Below are 18610 nucleotides of genomic sequence, written 5' to 3' on the forward strand. Positions count from 1 at the left end.
GCTTCATGTACTAAAAATGAATGTTTTATGCAAAATGTCATAAAAATGTCTTACTTATCAAAGAACAAAAATGATTTGTAATATTGAACAACAGGTTAAAGGAAGTGTCAGTAGTTCAATTTCAGTATTTTTTAATATTTGCTTAATGTGTTTTGCAGATCAGGAATCAAATTCTAGTGATTTTGCGAAGCCAATAAAAACAACTCGAACAACAGGGACTAAAAAAAGCATTGTAGGAAAAAATAATTTATTCTTATCGCAGTATGGCCCAATTCTTTACAAATATCTGTCAGTAACTGATGTTCTGTATAGCAAAAGCGTATCTTTAAGCGTATTTTTAAGCGCATTAGGTACATGTAAGATATGGGTGAGTGATGATAATAACATTGTATTGGTCAATGAAACTGGCGAAACATCACATCAAATCAAAGATCAAATCAAAGATTATCACAATGGACAATACAATGGGTCATATGGATTACACACGCTAAACAGTGATGGTGAACTAATGTACGTAACAAAGGATGACACTATACTCAAATTGTCAAAAGATTTGAAAACAAGTACCATATTCATTGAGAATACAGATTCAAATCAGTGGAGATTGCAATGCATATATCATTCCTCATTCACTAGTGATATCTTGGTTGGCAGGGCAAACATGAATTTAGGAAGAGCGAAAATATTTCGATATAACAAAACTGGCAAAATAGTGCAAACAATACAATGCAACGAAAAAGGACTGGACATCTTTAAATATCCTCGCTATATAACAGAGAACAGCAATAAAGATATGGTGGTATCTGATACTTCTGGTGCTGTGGTGGTCACGAATCGTGCAGGAAAATTTCGTTTCGCATACACATGGTATCCACAAGGATCAGCATTAGATCCATTTGGAGTGTCCACCGACGCACTGTCAAACATATTAGTATCCGATTATTACACGCGAACAATACATGTTATTGATAAAGACGGTCAGTTTTTGACATATCTATCGATAAACCTACAGTGCGTCACCACACCATGTTCTATTTTCTTTGATAAAAAGACGCATCTTCTTTGGGTCGGCTCAGAGTACAACAATACAGTAGCTATCTACAAGTATTTAAGGAATGAAGATCTACTGGCAGGTAAGATAACAAAACTCTAATTTTAAGATTTTTTCTTTTATTGTTGCGGTGCTCGAGGACGTAGACACACTAAAATGAGTAAATAATTGATAGTTAGATCGATGTTTTACATCAGTACAAGAAATTGTGCTACAATGTACCTACATGCATTACGTATCATTGTTAACATCTCGTTTGAAGTCATCTTTCCGTAAGTTCTATGGTCAGTCCAACGACCTTGTAAGCAAATACAATTTTCCTCTAGGTCGCATGCTCAATAGCGTTTTTCATACTAATTGTTAGACCATTATTAATCACCTACTTGTCTACGGACTTTTCCGTTTTTTCCCGATTACGACAAAGAGCACACGGCGGGTGTGACCGGTTAGCAGAGGAAACAATGGCGCCTGATCCTACCTCTATCTTTTTAGAGGTCCGTATTGCTCTGCGTTGAATTTGTATTTCGTTTTATGGATTTTTAAGATGGTTGACAGTTTGTTATTGTCATTTTTTCATTCCGTTTCTCATAATAAATATGATGAATACCGGTATAGTTTAATGGAAAGATAAACTAACACAGATTTTTATTTGCTAAATTGACAACGAAATGTATTAAGCTGGTTGCATTATATAAATTTAAGATATTGACACAAACTATTATTACATGTAATGTTTTATATAAGATTTAAGATTAAATAAACATGTACCGAGGAAGGGCTGCTACAATATTAAATTAACCTTTATTTTATGATTGTGTCATAGATCAAAATAAACATTGCGATGCTGTAATACAGATGCAACATGACGTCGTCGATGGAACTTGTTCGGAAAAGCAGATATTTGCCCCAGCATTACAGAACTATTTCATAGTGACAAACTTTAAACGCTGTTCTCATTTATCATATGGAATATTCGACTGCCTTTTAATCAATGAAGGAAACAACTTCATCATTACAAGTACATCAGGTGAAACTATACACCATATTGACAGTTTACGCAGTGATGCCCGTTCTGGATCACACTCAATGAACCTATCTCGGGAAGAATTGTTTTTTATCGAGAAGGACTATAACATTGTCAAACTGTCAAAATATAAAGAGAAAACAAAAACAACTTTTATCAAATATATACAGGAAACCGATTCTGCATGGAGACCATGGTGTCTTTACTGTTCTCAAATAACTGATGACGTTTTTGTCGGTATGAAGAAATTGGACAGAAAACAAGGCAAGGTTATTCGGTACAACAACCTCGGGGAAGAAATACAGGAAATACAACACAACGAAATCGGAAGCGATATCTACAGTACACCACGTTATATAGCAGAAAACGTTAACGGGGATGTCGTGGTGTCTGACTCGACAGGTGCTGTTGTTGTAACAGACCGTGAAGGAAGACATCGTTTTTCGTACAAAGGACACCCTCCTGAATCAAAACTTTCTCCACTAGGAATCTGCACTGACACACTGTCACATATCTTGGTATGTGATGAGTTAACCCACGCAATACATATTCTTGATAAAGACGGACACTTCCTATCCAATCTGCTAATTAAACCATCAGGTATAGTATCGCCTAGTTGCCTGTGTTATGATGTCAACGCAGACCTTCTCTTGGTAGGATCAGACGTCAACTACTCGGTATGTCTCTACAAGTATCTATCACCAAAGGACCTTCTTACCGGTAAGATTTTTAAGTTTATATTCGAGTTTTAATGTATAATGCCAACATTGGATATCACTGACTATTTACATTTATACATGCAGCGTAATATTTTTACATTTAATGCCGAAACTATTGTAAATTGTAACAGTTATATATTAACATTGAAGATACACATATAAATATACAAGTATAAAAGTCAAGTATAAATATTCTAATCGGTACAGTCGCCGTCTTTCAGCACATCGTCGTTTGGTTTTTTTTTCTTTTACTGGTGTGTTCAAATACATTATCCAGGCACATATCAAGACACAGATAACTAAAACAAGTTATACATAAGTGATATGTTTATACTTAAACGTTGAAGGCGCCGATTAAAATGAACAAAGTGAAGAAGTACATGTATCAGTCTCCTTTAACAGGATGTCAGCCTTCATCAACATCAGTACTTATATTTCGAGCACCAGAAAAATATATAGTTTGCTACCCTAATTCAAAGAAATATGATAAAATCGCTTAAAAGAAATACCTCGTTTAACATTTGTTTTAATCACGTTACATGTAGATCTAAATTTCGCAACGGTCGATTGTAAAAAAAAAAATAAACACACCTTGTATTCTTTATCAATATTATTCATAATGCAACATTTTTTTTAATAATTTCAAGTTTTAAACACAGATTCCACAATTTTTTTTGTTTTATTTTGCTCTAGTTTTTTTTTCGTCTGTCTTTTCTTAATATTGGTTAATATTATGTATATATTTTTCTTAATAAATTTTTATTCACTCTTTTGTGAATGATTTACAGATGAGAATTCAGAATATGAAGATAACTATGAAGAGTGCTGTCTGGTTCAAGCAGATTTGTAAAGAAATTCTTTGAAGAAGAACACTTTGATTCTAAGGAAGGGGGGGGGGGGGGGGATTAGGTTCTGAAAGGTTTATTGTTTTCATCCATTTTTTCTGTAAGATGTGTTCATTAAAAAAAAGGTTTCAAAAAAGTTAGTGGTTTTAAACAACTTATGATAGACAGAATGTCACAGTATTCTGTAGACAATTTGGTGTATGCCTCTGGTCTACCATGATTGGACTTATCTTATAAGTCAGTGCTTCTTATTTCTTCACGTTTGTTACAACTTTATATTTACATTCCACATATTTTCTTTGCATACAGATTTTCATAACGCGCTAACGCGCGTTACTCAATTTGTATGCACACGTCGCTGCAGTAATGAGACTATATACTTAAAAAAAATCATGATTCAATGCTATATTAAAGCTGACATGAATTCATAAAAGCATTTGGTCGCCATATAAGTTTCGATCGCTCCTCTACTGACACTGGGGTATATATACCGGTTGAGAAAGTTACGGTCGGTTGCTTTCCGATCGAGGCATTCACGTTGCACGGACTTCTAAATGCATGAACTACACATTGTAGTAAAATGTAGTAATAAAGAAAAAACGACAACAGTTGAATACAATATATATATTCAGTCTTTGAAACGATGTCCAAGGTATCCGTATTAATTTGCACAGACAGTGCTGCCTTACTTCGCATGCACATTGAACTCGTGTGCCGTTCATATAGAGTGCATAACGTCTGCATCTTCTTGAAAACCCCGGCGACATTACATCCAACACAGTAGCTAAATGATAGTAACTCGAAGAAAGTAACGTTGTTTCCATCAATTCATACAAAAACGCCCCGTTTTTTTAAAATCCATGCGCGAATTGACATTGCTCAATCTGCCACAGTGTGTAGTTTGCGCATGTGCGATGTTATATGAAATACCTGAATGCGATGAAGCATGAATAGTGCTATCGGCCTTATTTAGCGGGTGTGTAGCGATTAGCAGAACAATAGAAATCGACAACTTATATGAAGGTAGTCGGAGATAAAAGGGAAATAATGCATATTTATAAATTTATGTCGGCTTTAAAAAGTCACACATTTGGTTTTTTTTCAAAGTGCGTTTAACCTGGGAGGAAGTTCACAAACTTGATTCTTTTTATAAAATGACAACTTTATATTATTTTTCCAAGCGCGTTAAAATGATCGATATCAATGCACTTTGAAAAAAAAATGTACAGGGCACAAAGTTCTTGAGACCTTTTAAGATGATTGTTTTTACTTAGATCGATGGGACATCAACAAGAGAATTTAAAAAAAAAAATGTTAGCTATTCTGAATTGCAATTGCACAATGAACAACAAAGTTCGGGATTTCATTCAGATTTGTTGTCAAAATATCACATCAATTGCGCAGAGTAACCATCATGTCTTTTCTTTTTTTTTCCTTTTTTTTGTGTTTTATAATTATTTGTATATTTTATAATCAATGTCTTTATTCAATACAGTTTTAATCTGATATATTTTTTGAAAATCAATGCAAAAAGTGCATTCTGAAATGCCTTTTATAAAGTAGTTAATCTAACAGCTGTACATGTCACTACCTTACTTTTAACATCGAAATAATTCAATTAGATTAAATGTGAAAAGTGGAAAAGGCTATTGATTGCATTGATCAACATATTTTTCTATGACTAAACTTTAATTATCAAAGTTCAAGAATGTGATATGATGTTTGGGAAGAAAAGATGCGGTTACATTCTTCGAGTACTCAATTTGATTATTTGGTTAATATATTGGTAATTTGACTGTATCATTGGTTGTCGTATCTACAGAGCAGATTTAACATGGTAAAAAAAATGAACACTTATTCTGAATAAATGCGACATCAGTAAATAGTTTTATAAATTTCTTAATGAAAAAGATATGAATGTTTACACTCATTATCCACTTTGAAAAAAAAGATCAAAGTGCTCTGATTTGGTCCCTAAATTAACTCACTTTGAAAAGAGAAGCCAAGATGAGCTGTTATTGTAACAAGTTAGACGCACATTGAACATTTTTTTTTTTCAAAGTGCGTAATATTTTAAAGTCTGTTGCCACATACTTTGCATAACTGGCAAACGAACAAATGTACATTTCAACAATGATCAATTAAATGATATCGATTAAATGTTTACACAACATAATTAAAAATGCATTTCATTTTCATCTTAATGCTGAAACTATCACTTCAGGAATATTAAGTTTGACCAAATAAGCCAAGTTTTAAACTATTTTTGAAAGTTATGATTATAAAAAAAAAGTTGTCTGTTCTGTACTTAGTCAAAAATGTTTACATTGTTTTATAAAAGCATGTTTTTGTTACAACAAAGCACATTCGAATAGTGAAAAATAGGTGTAACAAATTTGAATCCGATATGCTAGCCTTTGTAATAATAGCGAGCGCAGCTCGCCGGCGCGCAGCGCCGGTGCGAAGCGAGCTCTACCGGCAAGGCGTGTGTGAATAGAAAATTCGGACTAGTTGCACATTCATTCAACGAATTTTTTTGGCGTCAGTAAATCGGACCAGTAATGCATCGTTTTAATCGTCCCAGTAGTTCCCTGTAATCATGGCAATTTTTATCACTTCACACTCTCACGAGAATCAGCAAAACAAATTTAGACAGTAAAAACAATAACGATGTAAGCGACATACAGTCAATGTTACCTCTAAAGTTCACCTCAGTACACTTTCAATCAAAAATAATCGTGTGACGTCACAAACGTTTACACATTGATCCGATATATTTTTTCGGAGTCAGTAAATTTTGACCCACAATTCATAGTACCAATGGTTTCCAACCTCACGTTCCAACATCACGTTCTGCCGAGAATCAAAGTAAAACCTTTGAAAAGCTTATAAGATGTGTAATTTTAAGAACATCGTGCTTTTTAAGTAAATAAAACAGTATACTTCGCATACTTTTATTTCTCATGGGAGTTTTAAAGAGTAAGACGACACTTAACCAACGTCAGCTTTGACGTCACAATAAGCACTGATAAGGGGAAATTACTCTAATTGAAGTTATTGTAAATCTGCTGAAATGACCAAAATCCTCTTAAAATCTTGCAAAGGCTAAGATAAAGAACAGCTGACGAATAAGGACATTTCTTCAGATACAGGAAACAGTTGTAAATTGCACTAATTTGGATGAATGCTCATAAATATTTTATTCAGTGTAATTACGGTAATTTCCTGAAACGTAACGTTATACGTAGCAGCGCCTTTTTTTAAAGGGGGTGGGTGGGTGGATGGCAGCCTCATCCAAAAAATCTTTGCAAGCAAAAAGAAAAATAAATCATGAAAATTCTAATCCTCCAGCTCTTTAGCAGATCAATGGTTTCTTTATTTTCACTTCCATTTATTACATGCGGGGGGGGGGGGGGGGGAGGGGGGGGGAGAGACAACACCATGTTCTTTTAACATGATAAGCAAATATTTTTAAGCGTAAATTAAAAATAAAATTAAACATTATTTTTTTTTAAGTGGAGGGGCAAATCCATGGTAAGTCGATTTTCTATGTGTAAAATGACAAAAGTGAAAAAAACTTTAGCATTGGGGGAGCTCTATGATGAGTCAAGTTTTATATGTAAGTTTAAGAAAAAATGTCTACTGCAAAAAAAAGGGGGAAATCAATCAATCAATCATAATCACAATCACTTTAAAAGAGGAGATGCAGTGCAATGAACATTTATATATTAAAATCTTTATTATTTAACAACATTGTATCTGAGATAAAACTATTGTTCTACATATAAATAAATAAATTATAACAAATCTTATAAACTATGAATAATGAAAATTTACTGAAAAATATGTATGTTTTATTTTTTGGCATTGAAATTTCACGTTGTTAATTTTATTTTATTAATTTATTATAATTCATTGTTTGATCACATGCTGTGCTCGCCCCAACGGTCGCACCGTAAAACATATTATAAAAGTGCAAAAGAAAAATAGGTTTCTAGTGTAGTTCAAATTCAAGTTCAGTTTATTCACCATGGTCATACTAAAGATAGTATCTGAGGCTCAGAAAAATATACAATGTTCAAATGACGTCAGAGGAAATTGTGTTACGATACAAAAAGGAAATACAAGTCAAATGACATATAAAAACAATTATCTAACTGCATACATATATACATATATTGTGTGTGAAGATTCTAAGGAGGGCTTCTAAAGCATTGATTTTTGTAATAAAAATGCAAAGTTTTTTCCTGTGTGAAGAATTGGGAACGGCGTGTCTTGTCATTATTTTACAAATTACATAAATAAAAGCATTATTAGAAATGTATGTTAAAGAAATACTGTAGTTTCATTAATATTCGTTGAATACTAATTTTTGTGGATTTCGTTGTTAAGCTGATCCACGAAATTAATTGTTTATTGAAATGCAATTTCAATTAACATTTGTATTGATAGAGTCATTGGCCTCAAATTTATGTATTCTTGAAATTGTGATTTTCACTTTATCCACCAAACTTGATACCCTTGAGTATTTATGACATCACAGTAATACACAAAAGACAAAATACCAATAAGCAAGTTACTAAATATATGAACGAATGTCAGAAACATTAATGTGACTGCCCAAACGATATTTCAATACAAATATAAAATACATGTATCATTAGATACAGTACATAAGGCTGTCAGAAATTGATTCTTTGCTTAATGAAATTTAAAAGGTATCCAAAATCATTTTGGTCATAATTGGCAATGATTTGAAATTGATCGATTGTTGCAGCAACACAGCTAGGTTGATAGAAAAAAAAACCATACTGTCAAATAACTGTTTTGACAAATAAAAACAATACAGGAAAGGAATAACAGTAAACAAACAAATGCAGGTAAGCATTGAAAAAGTGCTTCTAAATGTTATAACGAAAGCAATATATCCAAGTGTAAAGACTAATAACGAAAACTATATCCGGACCTAGAAACAGAAAATAACACAAACTGTTCTAAGGACGACAATGCAAAATTTATTGAAAGAGAATGATATTCACGTTATGATTAAGGGCAGGTTAAATAATACTAGTCTTTGGATCCTTACCATGGATAAATTTACAACGAATATTTTATAAACAAACTTGAATTGTATTTTCTTAATTTTTAATGGGTTTTTTTTAATGAAAAAAATTGTTTTTATCCTTTTTATCAAATGATATTGAACGAATGCTGCATACTTTCAAAAGACACGATGGCTTAAAATTGATCAAATTTGATAACAGTTTGAATACGTCTCACTTTTATTTTTTTGGATTCAGGTAAATTTGCTTGATGGAATAAGTTTACAATCACCATCACCATATTATGGTTCGGAGAAAATAGTTCTTCATTCGAATAAGATAAAAAAATATTTAACTAATATTTCAGGCAGGTACATGTAGTATCGGGGGGGGGGGTGCATTTTTGCGCAGCAAAGATTTTTTTTTTCAAAGGGAAGAACAAGTATTATTCTATTTAGATATCCCAAGTTCCTCATACAGAGAGAAGTTTTCATATTGATTGTGCGAACACTCGGGGATAGGCATTGAGTGCTCCAACTCTTTGTTCCTTTCACTTTCACTTTTCAGGTTCTTTTTATGTTTGCGCATTGTCTTTCTTCGTTCTCTGAGAAATCTTAATAGAATTTCAAAATTACTTATAAACCTGCTTTGATATTAAAAAATCAGAAAAAAATCATAATGTATTCATATTTAAACGTACCTGACAACCAAATTGACATTTAGTAATCCACTTAAGATAAGCAATGCCGTACAGACATAGAGTGAGGTGGGTAATTGGCTCTTAGAAACAGGATGAATTAAACCTGACTCCAAGTTAAAAAAAAATATATGATTAAAGCAAATTCAACCTTTTCAGATTTATTTTTTACGAAATACAAATCGTTTGTCACGAAATTTTTTAAGTTAAAGCTATATTCATTTATTGTTAATTCTTTAAACAACATTACAATTCCAACATATTCGATTACTGTCCTTTACATGAAAGTGACATTACCTTCAAAACCCTGGTCACAGCGATCGCCATGGTAGCCAATGTCACATCCTCGTGGACATTGACCAGTCACGTGATGACATTGTTCTCCGTACAGATATAAACAGTTCCCACATTTAAGCAAACATCCATCTCCATGTGTATTATTACTGCAAACTATACAACAAGATCAAACATTTTTGTTAATATACAAGCATATTTTTTTTTTGTTTTTTTTCTTTACGATTAGAATAAGTTTTATTACTCGATTAATTCAGGTATAACTTCAGAATGGATTAACAACTGTAATATAAATGCAAAACAAAGCAAACAAACAATTTTTTTTAATCAAATACATAAATTTGATCCGACAGTTAACAATTCACAACCTTTCTTTTCTTATCCTTCCTTGAAAACATCTAGCACAAATTTTTAGGAGCTATAACATTACCATTACCCTGTGTACAGTTAGTTCCTTGATAACCAATATCACATCCATTGGGACATGTACCATTGATGTAATTACATTGCTCATTGTCAAGGCAATGTCCACAGGTATGGTTGCAATTCTGACCAAACTTTCCTTCATTACATTCTGCAAAATGCAGCAAAAAATAGAAATTCATCGTTTGAATAGAGCAAAGCCAACATAAGTAAATCAAAATTAAAGTACCTAATTATAAATGTAATATTATGCCAGGCACAAAATCTGCTATAAATTTTAATAGATATAAGTATTAATTTTTTGATTCATTGGTTAATATTGTTACATCATACTTCTTTATTGGTTAATGGATTAAGCAGATAAACGTAAAAAAAAAAAAATGACTGTGTACGTGTATCGCACGTGGCCCCTTCCCATCCCACTTGGCATCCTCCCTCACACTGCCCTGTCACCCTGTCACATCTGTATGGAACTCCACAGTTGATGTTACAGTGCTCCTCACAATAGTAGCCATATCGACCTTCAGGGCAAGCTGTAATTGAGATATAACACATTTTCTGAAATAGAACTAATACAAATTGCTTATTTTATTTTATCTGTTTTGAATATTAAGACAATATAATGGTAAAAGAGGTTAATACACGATCATATACTTAAAACAAATTTAACATGTACGTACTTAGGTCACATTTTGTGCCATAAAATCCACTGGCACAACCTTTTATACAACTTCCGTTCACATGATGACACTATTCATTGTTTTTACAGTTTCCACAATTTTGCTGACACTCTTGACCGTACGATTTGCCGTTGCATTCTGTAATGTAAAAATTATATCTTATAGTCTGAGTAAAAAAGAAGTTCAATGGTTAATTGAAATATGTTTGGTTATGGGTCATGCTTGTTTAAGTAGAGTTTATTGTAAAGAGTTTTATTGAAACATTTTATGGATCGCAGACAAATTGAAGTTTACATAATTGTCAAAAGATTGGTCATTTGAAGGGCATACATACATTTGAAATAGTTTTCATCATTATACATATGAATCGCAACTTATTGAGAAAAAATCATAGAAATATTTGATAATTTAATTTTAATTGGTATTTTTGTGGGTTTTTTTTTTACATATATCTATTTTTCTTTAAATACATAATAAAAAAAAAGTTGGTGCAAGATACTTCTTCAGTCAGTTTTTACAACAACAAAAAATGTTAGACGACCTTCTAGATAATATGTTGTTATATGTTTATGACAATTTTTAGACATAGACCCGTTTAAAAATGTGTTACAGTACGGATATTGATTGACTTAGACACTGTAATGGATCTTTTATCTAAGTACTCATATAAAACCGAAATCAACATTCTCTAATTCAGATTTACACCAGGTTGGATACACAATTTTAAAACTGTTCGATTAAAAGTTTTTACTATGATTATATATGTTACATATACTTACGTTCATTACAAGTTGGACCTTTGTATCCATCGGTACACCTCAGACAGGTTCCATCCTCGATGTGACAGTGACCTTCCTGACAGTTCTGTGGACACGATAAAGAACAGTTCTCTCCGTAATATCCTGGCGTTGGGCAACCTTAAATAACATGATGATTTCCGTATGTTTGAAATGATCATTGAATGATATACATTAACAGTGTATATAAAATTCAATCTAAGAGCAGCACGTAAGGTATTTTTCATTTTTTATACGATTGGTTATTCTTATTTTGTTGATAAAAAAGGGATAAAACAATCATTATTTGTGCTTTTGTTTAGACAAAGATATTTACAGCATGTAAAAGAATTTTAGCAATAACAATCAAAACGATTTTTATGCTGAAATTGTCGCCGTTATATCCTACCATAAACCTCAAATTCGCAGATTTCGTTGTATGCTCCATCTGTAGAATAGCCAGAAGGAAACGGGGGCTGTGTTCGATTGTTGTAGTAGATAGCGTAACGTCCGTGATTAGGGCAACTTATCGTTAAAGGATTCTCTATTGTTGCTCTAGTAAAGTTTCTATCTTTGAAGCACGTTATCCCGTCCTCTTTATTCGTTGTGTTTGATATGTAGACAGAGAACCCCAAAAATCGTCCCGAGTATTTACTAGGATTTCCTGTTGAAATAACATCTTTAAAGAAAACTCACATTTTCGGTTAGGGTTATATAATATAATGTAATATAAGTAAAAACATGGAAATTCGTTCCTTCTGAGTTTATATTAAATATTATTGTGAACAACAAGAGTAATTAAAACAAAGAAATCCAGCATATTTTGTTTTTCTTAAATTTTAGATTGAACATAAAAAAAACCTACACATCAATAAGTATAATTTAATAATTAAAACAAATTTGATTGTTTAATTACCCTTCATCCGACACACTTTATTCATATATATATATATATATATATATATATATATATATATATATATATATATATATATATATATATATATATATATATATATATATATATATATATATATGTATTTCTTTATCATTCACTATGGGCAGGTATATGTCAATTTGAGAGTTATTGCAATGTTTGTGCTTATTATATGTATATATCTATGCAATGTGTATCGTCCCGATCCTCTCAAATTGTCGTTTAACTGCATTCCACCTGTATCTCAAAGCGACCGTGTAGTGAGCGACCAGCGCGCTAGGTTCCCTTCGTCATCGAAAGCAAGATTTTTGTCTTGCCTAGATGGCCCAGTGGTTAGCGCGGTGGCCGCTCACTGCTAGGAGAATGGGTTCCAGAGGTCGTGAGTTCAAGCCCCGGCCGGGGCGGAGGTGGAGCTCCAACAAGGTGAATTTCTTTGTGCTTTATGTATTTCTTTATCATTCACTATGGGCAGGTATATGTCAATTTGAGAGTTATTGCAATGTTTGTGCCTATTATATGTATATATCTATGCAATGTGTATCGTCCCGATCCTCTCAAATTGTCGTTTAACTGCATTCCACCTGTATCTCAAAGCGACCGTGTAGTGAGCGACCAGCGCGCTAGGTTCCCTTCGTCATCGAAAGCAAGATTTTTGTCTTGCCTAGATGGCCCAGTGGTTAGCGCGGTGGCCGCTCACTGCTAGGAGAATGGGTTCCAGAGGTCGTGAGTTCAAGCCCCGGCCGGGGCGGAGGTGGAGCTCCAACAAGGTGAATTTCTTTGTGCTTTATGTATTTCTTTATCATTCACTATGGGCAGGTATATGTCAATTTGAGAGTTATTGCAATGTTTGTGCTTATTATATGTATATATCTATGCAATGTGTATCGTCCCGATCCTCTCAAATTGTCGTTTAACTGCATTCCACCTGTATCTCAAAGCGACCGTGTAGTGAGCGACCAGCGCGCTAGGTTCCCTTCGTCATCGAAAGCAAGATTTTTGTCTTGCCTAGATGGCCCAGTGGTTAGCGCGGTGGCCGCTCACTGCTAGGAGAATGGGTTCCAGAGGTCGTGAGTTCAAGCCCCGGCCGGGGCGGAGGTGGAGCTCCAACAAGGTGAATTTCTTTGTGCTTTATGTATTTCTTTATCATTCACTATGGGCAGGTATATGTCAATTTGAGAGTTATTGCAATGTTTGTGCTTATTATATGTATATATCTATGCAATGTGTATCGTCCCGATCCTCTCAAATTGTCGTTTAACTGCATTCCACCTGTATCTCAAAGCGACCGTGTAGTGAGCGACCAGCGCGCTAGGTTCCCTTCGTCATCGAAAGCAAGATTTTTGTCTTGCCTAGATGGCCCAGTGGTTAGCGCGGTGGCCGCTCACTGCTAGGAGAATGGGTTCCAGAGGTCGTGAGTTCAAGCCCCGGCCGGGGCGGAGGTGGAGCTCCAACAAGGTGAATTTCTTTGTGCTTTATGTATTTCTTTATCATTCACTATGGGCAGGTATATGTCAATTTGAGAGTTATTGCAATGTTTGTGCTTATTATATGTATATATCTATGCAATGTGTATCGTCCCGATCCTCTCAAATTGTCGTTTAACTGCATTCCACCTGTATCTCAAAGCGACCGTGTAGTGAGCGACCAGCGCGCTAGGTTCCCTTCGTCATCGAAAGCAAGATTTTTGTCTTGCCTAGATGGCCCAGTGGTTAGCGCGGTGGCCGCTCACTGCTAGGAGAATGGGTTCCAGAGGTCGTGAGTTCAAGCCCCGGCCGGGGCGGAGGTGGAGCTCCAACAAGGTGAATTTCTTTGTGCTTTATGTATTTCTTTATCATTCACTATGGGCAGGTATATGTCAATTTGAGAGTTATTGCAATGTTTGTGCTTATTATATGTATATATCTATGCAATGTGTATCGTCCCGATCCTCTCAAATTGTCGTTTAACTGCATTCCACCTGTATCTCAAAGCGACCGTGTAGTGAGCGACCAGCGCGCTAGGTTCCCTTCGTCATCGAAAGCAAGATTTTTGTCTTGCCTAGATGGCCCAGTGGTTAGCGCGGTGGCCGCTCACTGCTAGGAGAATGGGTTCCAGAGGTCGTGAGTTCAAGCCCCGGCCGGGGCGGAGGTGGAGCTCCAACAAGGTGAATTTCTTTGTGCTTTATGTATTTCTTTATCACTCACTATGGGCAGGTATATGTCAATTTGAGAGTTATTGCAATGTTTGTGCTTATTATATGTATATATCTATGCAATGTGTATCGTCCCGATCCTCTCAAATTGTCGTTTAACTGCATTCCACCTGTATCTCAAAGCGACCGTGTAGTGAGCGACCAGCGCGCTAGGTTCCCTTCGTCATCGAAAGCAAGATTTTTGTCTTGCCTAGATGGCCCAGTGGTTAGCGCGGTGGCCGCTCACTGCTAGGAGAATGGGTTCCAGAGGTCGTGAGTTCAAGCCCCGGCCGGGGCGGAGGTGGAGCTCCAACAAGGTGAATTTCTTTGTGCTTTATGTATTTCTTTATCATTCACTATGGGCAGGTATATGTCAATTTGAGAGTTATTGCAATGTTTGTGCTTATTATATGTATATATCTATGCAATGTGTATCGTCCCGATCCTCTCAAATTGTCGTTTAACTGCATTCCACCTGTATCTCAAAGCGACCGTGTAGTGAGCGACCAGCGCGCTAGGTTCCCTTCGTCATCGAAAGCAAGATTTTTGTCTTGCCTAGATGGCCCAGTGGTTAGCGCGGTGGCCGCTCACTGCTAGGAGAATGGGTTCCAGAGGTCGTGAGTTCAAGCCCCGGCCGGGGCGGAGGTGGAGCTCCAACAAGGTGAATTTCTTTGTGCTTTATGTATTTCTTTATCATTCACTATGGGCAGGTATATGTCAATTTGAGAGTTATTGCAATGTTTGTGCTTATTATATGTATATATCTATGCAATGTGTATCGTCCCGATCCTCTCAAATTGTCGTTTAACTGCATTCCACCTGTATCTCAAAGCGACCGTGTAGTGAGCGACCAGCGCGCTAGGTTCCCTTCGTCATCGAAAGCAAGATTTTTGTCTTGCCTAGATGGCCCAGTGGTTAGCGCGGTGGCCGCTCACTGCTAGGAGAATGGGTTCCAGAGGTCGTGAGTTCAAGCCCCGGCCGGGGCGGAGGTGGAGCTCCAACAAGGTGAATTTCTTTGTGCTTTATGTATTTCTTTATCACTCACTATGGGCAGGTATATGTCAATTTGAGAGTTATTGCAATGTTTGTGCTTATTATATGTATATATCTATGCAATGTGTATCGTCCCGATCCTCTCAAATTGTCGTTTAACTGCATTCCACCTGTATCTCAAAGCGACCGTGTAGTGAGCGACCAGCGCGCTAGGTTCCCTTCGTCATCGAAAGCAAGATTTTTGTCTTGCCTAGATGGCCCAGTGGTTAGCGCGGTGGCCGCTCACTGCTAGGAGAATGGGTTCCAGAGGTCGTGAGTTCAAGCCCCGGCCGGGGCGGAGGTGGAGCTCCAACAAGGTGAATTTCTTTGTGCTTTATGTATTTCTTTATCATTCACTATGGGCAGGTATATGTCAATTTGAGAGTTATTGCAATGTTTGTGCTTATTATATGTATATATCTATGCAATGTGTATCGTCCCGATCCTCTCAAATTGTCGTTTAACTGCATTCCACCTGTATCTCAAAGCGACCGTGTAGTGAGCGACCAGCGCGCTAGGTTCCCTTCGTCATCGAAAGCAAGATTTTTGTCTTGCCTAGATGGCCCAGTGGTTAGCGCGGTGGCCGCTCACTGCTAGGAGAATGGGTTCCAGAGGTCGTGAGTTCAAGCCCCGGCCGGGGCGGAGGTGGAGCTCCAACAAGGTGAATTTCTTTGTGCTTTATGTATTTCTTTATCATTCACTATGGGCAGGTATATGTCAATTTGAGAGTTATTGCAATGTTTGTGCTTATTATATGTATATATCTATGCAATGTGTATCGTCCCGATCCTCTCAAATTGTCGTTTAACTGCATTCCACCTGTATCTCAAAGCGACCGTGTAGTGAGCGACCAGCGCGCTAGGTTCCCTTCGTCATCGAAAGCAAGATTTTTGTCTTGCCTAGATGGCCCAGTGGTTAGCGCGGTGGCCGCTCACTGCTAGGAGAATGGGTTCCAGAGGTCGTGAGTTCAAGCCCCGGCCGGGGCGGAGGTGGAGCTCCAACAAGGTGAATTTCTTTGTGCTTTATGTATTTCTTTATCATTCACTATGGGCAGGTATATGTCAATTTGAGAGTTATTGCAATGTTTGTGCTTATTATATGTATATATCTATGCAATGTGTATCGTCCCGATCCTCTCAAATTGTCGTTTAACTGCATTCCACCTGTATCTCAAAGCGACCGTGTAGTGAGCGACCAGCGCGCTAGGTTCCCTTCGTCATCGAAAGCAAGATTTTTGTCTTGCCTAGATGGCCCAGTGGTTAGCGCGGTGGCCGCTCACTGCTAGGAGAATGGGTTCCAGAGGTCGTGAGTTCAAGCCCCGGCCGGGGCGGAGGTGGAGCTCCAACAAGGTGAATTTCTTTGTGCTTTATGTATTTCTTTATCATTCACTATGGGCAGGTATATGTCAATTTGAGAGTTATTGCAATGTTTGTGCTTATTATATGTATATATCTATGCAATGTGTATCGTCCCGATCCTCTCAAATTGTCGTTTAACTGCATTCCACCTGTATCTCAAAGCGACCGTGTAGTGAGCGACCAGCGCGCTAGGTTCCCTTCGTCATCGAAAGCAAGATTTTTGTCTTGCCTAGATGGCCCAGTGGTTAGCGCGGTGGCCGCTCACTGCTAGGAGAATGGGTTCCAGAGGTCGTGAGTTCAAGCCCCGGCCGGGGCGGAGGTGGAGCTCCAACAAGGTGAATTTCTTTGTGCTTTATATATATATATATATATATATATATATATATATATATATATATATATATATATATATATAGTATATAAGTACCCCAAGGCTCATTGTCCGTCCTATAGTATATAACAATATGATGCATGCTTAGGACTTCTTGGAGATCCACCCTCCATTCTGCAACTTGGTGATAATTCCCGGATATTGTACACTGGTTGTCATATTGAGATAGGTCTGAATATCGTCCGTCCACAGCACGATCTGCTCCCCAACAAGGTCGACCGCTATACGGAAAACGCTGCCATGCTGGTTTCCTCAGAGCAATATTTTCTTGATAGTAAAATATTATTATTTAATGGTTTTAATTGCGTTTTTTTCTTTTCTTTTCTCTCTTTCTTTTTTTTAATACGATGCAATTTTTACACTATCGTTTTAATTGAACAAAATATGAAATTTTACAGAATCAAATTTAAATCATATGCATCTTTTTGTGAGCCTTTCTATTTTAATGAAACATCAAGGATGGTTTTTTACAGGAAGTTGTCTTAATTCTTTTTTATGATGTCTGCATACAAGCCTCAATTGATTAAAGCATTCCCAAAACATGTTCACATTATGCACTGAGAGTCAAAGCCATTTCACACATACGAAAAAAGGTTCTTAAAACATCATTAAATCATTATTTTTCTTACGAGGAATGTAGAGTTAGCTTCCTGTCTGTGTCATAATATAACAAGTAAATCAATGGCAACAGTTATGATTAAGCAGTTATCTAATGAGTATATCAAATGTGTAGGGTTTAAAATGCCTTTGACATTAATGCAAGTGTTACTGTATATTTGCTAAAAATGTTGACTCCAACTGCTATTTATTTTGAATAAAATTATATCCTTAAACTTCAAAACAAAGATAGACTGAATAACTCCTAATTTCAAATAAAATTGAAATATTACGCACTAGGAAAAAAATATAAAAGCAAATACCTTACCGTATGCATTGATTAAGATGAATAAATGGAAAAATAAATGCAGCCACAGCAAATACATGTCTAAAATGGAAGGAAGTAATGAAAATGTAATTCTTTTTGAAACATACACGTGATATGTTTAACCTAGTTCCGGGAAAAAGTGTTGACCTTTTTGTTTCAATGATCATGAGTCATATCTAAGTTATATAGTTTTATTTTGGTTTGTATAGGTATAAGTATCTGCGGCATACAATTGCGCATCAAAAA

General features: G+C 35.9%; 1 protein-coding gene and 1 pseudogene across 1 annotated transcript; one reads left to right on the forward strand and one right to left on the reverse strand.

The window, feature by feature from the left end:
* Window positions 1-508: 508 nt before the first annotated feature.
* LOC128171568 (uncharacterized) lies at window positions 509-3644 on the forward strand. The gene is made up of 3 exons (XM_052837362.1): window positions 509-1133; window positions 1875-2795; window positions 3583-3644. The coding sequence occupies exons 1-3, from the start codon at window positions 509-511 to the stop codon at window positions 3642-3644; spliced, it is 1608 nt and encodes a 535-aa protein (XP_052693322.1).
* Window positions 3645-9106: 5462 nt separating this feature from the next.
* LOC128171620 (multiple epidermal growth factor-like domains protein 10) lies at window positions 9107-18459 on the reverse strand (annotated as a pseudogene).
* Window positions 18460-18610: the final 151 nt, after the last annotated feature.

This window comes from Crassostrea angulata, chromosome 2 (genome assembly GCF_025612915.1).
Source record: "Crassostrea angulata isolate pt1a10 chromosome 2, ASM2561291v2, whole genome shotgun sequence".
Taxonomy (NCBI): Eukaryota; Metazoa; Mollusca; class Bivalvia; order Ostreida; family Ostreidae; genus Magallana; species Magallana angulata.